This window comes from Gadus macrocephalus, chromosome 21, assembly GCF_031168955.1.
Source record: "Gadus macrocephalus chromosome 21, ASM3116895v1".
Lineage (NCBI taxonomy): Eukaryota > Metazoa > Chordata > Actinopteri > Gadiformes > Gadidae > Gadus > Gadus macrocephalus.
The window spans coordinates 5,951,066-5,957,834 of NC_082402.1; the positions used below are offsets into that span (position 1 = coordinate 5,951,066).

Sequence of the window (6,769 nt, forward strand, 5' to 3'; positions counted from 1 at the left end):
TTGGAATATAAAGTGCACAATGACATAAAAGATTGTCTGGGTATCAAATGTATCAATAAATCTTCCACGTTACGAATTTAATTCACATTATTCATTTACTTTAAAAGTGGAGGCTGTTAAAAATGGATGTATCCGGGATAGGCGATCAGATGTGACCACGCCCCCTGTGTTACGCTACACGTCATTATTAGAAATGCTCACCGCATCCTCTCCTCCGGCCGATAATTCACATCGAGAGGAGACCGCTCCGAGAATGCAACAGGTAGGTCATTACTTTTAGGCAGGTAAAATGTTCGTAAAATTCGTTGATTTACAATTAATCTTTATGGCGGGATGTGTGGGCTTATTGGAAACTAAAGTAGGCCTAGTCTAGTGGAAATGTAAAACAAGATATACCAAATTAAGCTTTTGGAAGTTTTGGAAGGGGTATTTTCACAGAATAGAAAGTACTTTGTCTTTCATCTAGGACGAAATAATTTTAATGATCATTATTTAACCCACAAGAATACAGGCAACTATATATACTTTTCTATATTTTATTGAATCCCATCTTATTTTTGATTTAAAAGATTTTCATTTTAGCTCACTCAAAATGAAAATATATATTTTTAAAACTGATAACACTATTCTGTTTCTCCCATTTCACTCCTCTATTTACCAACTCAAACCAAACCAAACCAAATTGTTTCCTTTGACCAGGAAGATGTACGCCTCTAGTAACACGTTCCTCGACTGCCGAAGCCCGGAGCACGTCCAGCCTCTAAAGCACGACTCGTGCGCTCTGTGCACGATCACAGACGGCCTCGACATCACCGTTCTCCTGAACAACGACGACAAACTCACTAGCCCCCTGGGTTCTCCCTACACAATGGGCTCCAGCAGAGCGGAGCTGGACGGAGCCGACCCTGCCCCCCAGAACCGGGACCCCCTTCACCTGCTGTCCGCCCCCCCTCCCCTGCTGTCTCCCACGGCGACCCTGTGTGGCCCCAAAGACTGGCCCCTGAGGACCGCCCGCCATGCCAAGCGAGCCAGGGTGGAAAACATCATCAGAGACATGGCTGGGTCTTCCTTCTCTCCCTCTCTGGAGCCAGACACAGACGGGGCCCCTGAGGACGGGCAGGGGGACAAGGGGCCCCGGGAGTGGCCCCCAGACGGCGTCCAGGCACAAAGAGCTGGCCGAAGCAGCGTTGTAGGGTGTTGGAGCTCTGAGGTCCCGGCGATAAAGAACCAACTCCAGAACATGAAGTGCCAACCGCTTCTGAAGTTCAGGAGATCAGGTGGGTTACCCCCGGAGGACTGGGAACGGGACTCTGACCAGCCGAAGGAGGAGACCCCGTTAGAGGAGACCCACAGCTTCGGTAGTGACTCACCAAGCAAAGACCCCTACGACATCTTCCCCGACCCACACTGCGGGGACGGTTTTGACAGAAAAGCGTGCGGGAGGAAAAAGGTTCGGGTTCAAACCGCGAGCAGCTCGCCAGGGACGCCGGACACGGCGAACGCGCTGATGGCCGACATCCTAAAGTACGAGCTGTCGCGCGCCGTGAGCATGAGCGTCGACTCCATCTTCAAGATCATGCCTCGCCTGGAGTCCCACCCTCCTGCCGCTGCCCCTGCCGTCGTCGTCATGGAGAGGAGCACGGTGACCGGCCTTCCTCACGAGTCCCCCCTTAGCCGTCCCCGTCAGGGCCCGCCACCCGGGACGTCCCTGTACGGCGAGACGGTCTGCGGTTCGACGCTCCCCGAGGTTCAGACCGAAGCCCTCTCTCTGGTCGTGCAAAGGGCACCACGGCTCAGACCCTACGCCATATGCAGAGCCCCCCACCAGCACCACGGTGAACAGGAGTTCCCCTCCAGCCATCGTTCTGAACCCCAGGGCTCAGAAGGCAACAAGGGCGGGGCCGCGGATCCAGTCAGGCGAGACAAGAACCCCTGCGATGGACTGAAGCAGGAGGTGCTGGCAACGGCCGGCGCCCCGGGGAGCAAAGTGAGGTGCAAGGTCAACTCTCGCTCCGTCAGAGGGGCCCGGCACTTTGCGTTGGACCCCGGGTTCCTGGGGGACCTGTGCGTCCCCATGGACGTTCAGACCAGGGCAGACGGGCCCCAGAGCATGCTGATGAGCAGCCTGTTCTCCCTGAATGTATCCTTTCAGTCGCTGCCTCACCCCAACGGGTTCAAGACCTGATCGAGAATCAATGGTGGCGGCTTAACTTATTGATTGTGAAAGATATGTTTTATGAATGTCTGACATTTCTTAGATAAATACACTGATGTCGTTTTCGAGAGGATAAATTGCTGTATTTTTTTGGCATTGCTGTGGTGTGACAGCTAGGGAGGTGTTTGGACATATTGGAGCTTTGGTACACTAGTTTGACTCTTCTCTGGCGAGCGTGGTTCCTTAACGCTGTCAGGACGGTCTGACCACCAGCCACCTGAAGAAGGCCAAACTCATGTTCTTCTACACTCGCTACCCCAGCTCCCTGGTGCTCAAGACCTTCTTCCACGACGTGCAGGTGAGCCGTGATGTTGAACCACCGGTGTAGTCACATGATGAAGTCTTCACTAGAGTCCAAAAGGGGACGTTAACTTTTATTAAGTTAAAGATTTTGCCTGCGGTCTTGTCAAAAGCTCATGACTGAATGTTTTCCACATTATTACATAGATTTAGCATGTAGTAAGTATGTTTGATATACTTTTTCATTATAGGTCTGATGCAAAAAAGGTTTTCTTCAGGAGGCAATAAAATATTGCTAAATACAGTATAGTAGCAATGAACCATTGATAAATTTGTGCACGAAAGACAACAGATTTATCCAAAACATACTTTATTAGCATTCACAATCAAAACAAAGTCGATAATCACTGAACAATACGATAAATATATAAAATATTATAAACAATTAGATCTGTTTTTTGTGCCGACAATACACATTTTACAGTTTCTCTTATTATATAATCTCTCTTACCCATAACCTGACCCACTCACCTTACCCATTGTGTGTGGCTGACTCACACTCTCTCTCTCTCGGTCGGTCCAGTTCACCCGCTGCATCACCTCCCAGCTCATCAAGTGGTTCAGCAACTTCCGGGAGTTCTACTACATCCAGATGGAGAAGCAGGCCCGCCAGGCCCTGGCCGAGGGAGTGGCCCACACCGGGGCTCTGACTGTGGGCAGAGAATCAGAGTTGTTCAGGACCCTCAACATGCACTACAACAAGGCCAGTGATTTCCAGGTGAGACACAGTGCTAGAGACGGTGTGTGTGTGTGTAACTAAAATCACAATGGTGTGTCGCAATATCATAACCATAGGTGAATTATGAGACAATGTGTATCTTTTGTGTATCTTGTAAGGTCCTTTTCCCTAGCCCTATACACCCTTATACACGAGGCAAGTCATTTGTAAACAAGTTTTGTTATTTCGTCCAAGTGAATCCGCGTGTAGCATGGTTATGATCAATTTGTTGTATTTGATTGTAGCACTGTTTAGAAATGTGAGGTCCCGGAAGGAAAGATGGCTTTGTATGAACACACTTGTTACACAGAAAATAGGAGATATGAACAAGTATTTAGTCTCTTATTTTTCTGTGTAATTGTGACATTCTTAGGCTGTTTTGAACATGTTAGTTTGTGTACAGTGTATTCATTTGTTAATGCTGAGCCTTACTATAATGACCTGGTCTAATTTTTAACAAAATTTAGTTCATATTAAAAACACAGAATTGGTTATAGCCTACAGGTTGATTCGATTTAAACACCAGCAACAGCCCTGCTGCGAGTGTACCGTCATCTCTGTTGAACTGTTCTGAATGGATCCATAGCAGAGCTGGGCTGGCTTGGGATGAACAAACAAGGTGATCAGCCTCTAAATCAACAAGCCCATAATAAATATGAACTGAAATAGCTAATGAGTTTTTAAAGAGGATTGGTTATCATTGTCATTTCTCTACACAAGTCTCCCTTAAAATGCTTATTTTTTTTACTGCACTCTGACGGAAGAATGTTCCTGAAATGTTATTTACTCCCCAGGGAGCTCAATTCCCTGCCTAGAAGGCTGATAAACCCAACCCTGTTAGTCATCCCAGTGCTACCTCAGCTGATCTCTCCCTCCGTGGATGATTGTCCCTGCTCTTTATACGTGGGGAAGGTGGTGGGGGGGGCTGAGCCTGTATAAATCCTCCAGCGATACACTCCTGAACATTGTGTTGTTTATTTGCTTCTAGCTTTCTATTTTGCATAGGTCAATGCCACAGGAGTTTCTATAAGCTTCGTTTTTGTATAGTCTCTAAATCCCAATAACGTTCACATCATGGTCGACCCATCGATCCGTTCTGTGTGCAATGGACTCATTTCTGGGATCAACGGTATTTCAGTAAACCTTTAAAAGAAAAGAGTTGTCTTTTAACAGATAATATTAGTTGAAGAACCATATGTATTTTTCTTTGTTGTTGCTAATTATGAAGGACATTGCAGACAGGCCAACCAAGATGATCCATAGAATAAACAGTTTTATACTTTATTTCATTCAAGCTCTAATACGTGTGATGAATAGTGTATGATCTTAAATTCACGGCTGGATTAGTAACATTTTGTTTCAATGGGTTCCTGAGAAACCTACAAAAACCACCCAGTCTACAGCACTCTCACAATGAGGGACATGTTCATGAATTATGCAAAATGCTTCCAATTGAATGCATCCTTTATGTAGACACACACGATGACAGGGAGAATGTTCAAAGAGATGCCAGTTCCCCAATGGACATGTAGGGGACATTACATTTGCCAGCCTGAGAAAGCCCAAAATGTCAGTCTGTTTTGTATTGAACTGCTTCCGTCGCTCTGAGATGTATTCACAGAACCCGGGTATTTAGGGCTCTTAGTCAGATTGTATACACAATGGCGTTTTTCTTTTCTTGGTCATGGTCTACCAAAGTGTTCAAATCTGTACTCCTTACGCAGAGGGCAGCAAAGTCCCCACACACAAACAGACTATAACATTGCATTTGATTTAACTAATTGTCAGAAATAATTTAAATGAACTGTGACCTCTTGACCTTTGAGTTTGGCCGGGCTTGTAGGAGGAGCCTTCACTTGCAGTCATCACTTGCTTTCCTTACAGAAAACTACAGTAAAATACTGCACAACATTACATGGCAATGTCTTTGAGTAGGGTGATTAGAGCCATGGTAATCAGGCCATCAAGTAGCCCCGCTGGTGCATAATAGAATAAAGTCAAAGCTCTAATGTAGTTTGACAGGGAATGGATTGGACAAGATTGGACATTAGTACCAGAGCCGATGGTTCTCTTTGTTAGTGTTGCACCAGCTCTGTAGAGTTGACTACATGTAGTTTAACACTGGATTAAATTATTTGGATTAAATTAGATTCCGTTGCATCATCCTCCTGAGAGGAAATTCATAGCCACTCGTGTACATCACATAGGACGTTAATTACAATACAAGCTATCAACAGCAGCACATTAACACACCAGCCAATGAGAGAGAGGTGTGTGTGCGTGCATGTGTGTCACAAGCGTTATGTTGCACAGGTAAGTCAATGATAAATGACAGGTCTGGGATGGGGAGACCAATGATTTTGGAGACGGCGTGCATACATTTTATTTCTAGTGGTGAAATTGATGTGCGGTTATTAATAAAAATAGATGGCAGTATGGTCTTTCCATCGAGTTTCCGCCCAGTCTATAAAGCTACAGCTGTGTCGCAAGTAATTTTCTTACTGTTCAGCTTTAGCTACCTGTCCATTTACACCAGAGCACCCTGCTCAGATTAGATTTCAACATTAAAAGTAAACAATACATGGAAGAATGTGTGGATCCCGTTGGGAATCAAACAATCTGATGAACCAACAATACGGCACAAGTTTAAACAATAGGGATCTGAAAGAAAAAACGGTTATGCTCTTCATTATCATTGTCCTCCAACTTACCGGGATGGATACAGGCCTAAAATGGATACTACAATACACATCCAAAACACACACACACACACAAACTCTTTAAGAAGGGAAGTCACTCATTCACAGGTGCATGAAGTCATATAATCTGTGTTCATTCCATGTTTCTGTGAACAGGTCCCCGAGAGATTTCTTGAGGTGGCGGAGATGACGCTGAGAGAGTTCTACGTGGCCGTTTCCCTGGGGAAGGACTGCGATCCCTCGTGGAAGAAGCCTATCTACAAGGTCATCTGTAAACTGGACAGCAATGTACCCGAAGAGTTCAAAGCTCACTACCCTGACTAACAACCAGTACATCACAAGCCATGCTCTTCATCTGTGGCCCAAGACTGTTTGTTGAGTCTGTTGAACTCATGGGCTATTGTGTTTTTCTCTTTCATGAGCACTGAACATGACTCTTTCAGATAACACTAAATGATTAGACTTTACATTGCTCTGTAGTGTGTAGGCAATCAGATTTAACCATGATAATGGACAAACTATACAGGATTTACTTTATCTATATTATCCAAATTAAAAAGCAATAACAATTGTTTCCTTATTGTGTTTCCAATTCTCAATACAAAAACAAAGACAAGATGAAGAACACCATTTCAGGTAGAAGACTGGTGTTCAGGTGATGCACAGAAGAGTCAAACGCCACAGAAGAGAGGAACGGTTTTAATATTCAGAGAATACAAGTTTTCGTTTACAGGACGCCAAGACAACACGTTTAAACAATCATGTATATTAACATTAACTTGACTTTTAAAAAGTTGGAAAATTAGGTCCAAAATAATTCCTGGTTCTTATGATGAG

The 6,769-nt window shown here is 44.9% G+C and overlaps 1 protein-coding gene across 1 annotated transcript; it reads left to right on the forward strand.

Annotated features, from left to right (window-relative positions):
* The first annotated feature begins 27 nt into the window (after positions 1-27).
* On the forward strand, positions 28-6,486 carry LOC132450210 (prospero homeobox protein 2-like). Its single transcript, XM_060042256.1, has 5 exons — positions 28-262; positions 700-2,140; positions 2,412-2,513; positions 3,039-3,233; positions 6,089-6,486. Exons 2-5 carry the CDS (start codon positions 704-706, stop codon positions 6,254-6,256), a joined length of 1,902 nt encoding a protein of 633 aa, XP_059898239.1. The 5' UTR covers positions 28-262; positions 700-703; the 3' UTR covers positions 6,257-6,486.
* The last annotated feature ends 283 nt before the right edge of the window (positions 6,487-6,769 follow it).

Coding starts and splice junctions, on each gene's coding strand:
- LOC132450210 (XM_060042256.1), top strand. CDS start 704: ATGTACGCCTCTAGTAACACGTTCCTCGACTGCCGAAGCCCGGAGCAC. Junction 2,141..2,411: donor GCAGCCTGTTCTCCCTGAAT/GTATCCTTTCAG, acceptor TAACGCTGTCAG/GACGGTCTGACCACCAGCCA. Junction 3,234..6,088: donor ACAAGGCCAGTGATTTCCAG/GTGAGACACAGT, acceptor TTCTGTGAACAG/GTCCCCGAGAGATTTCTTGA.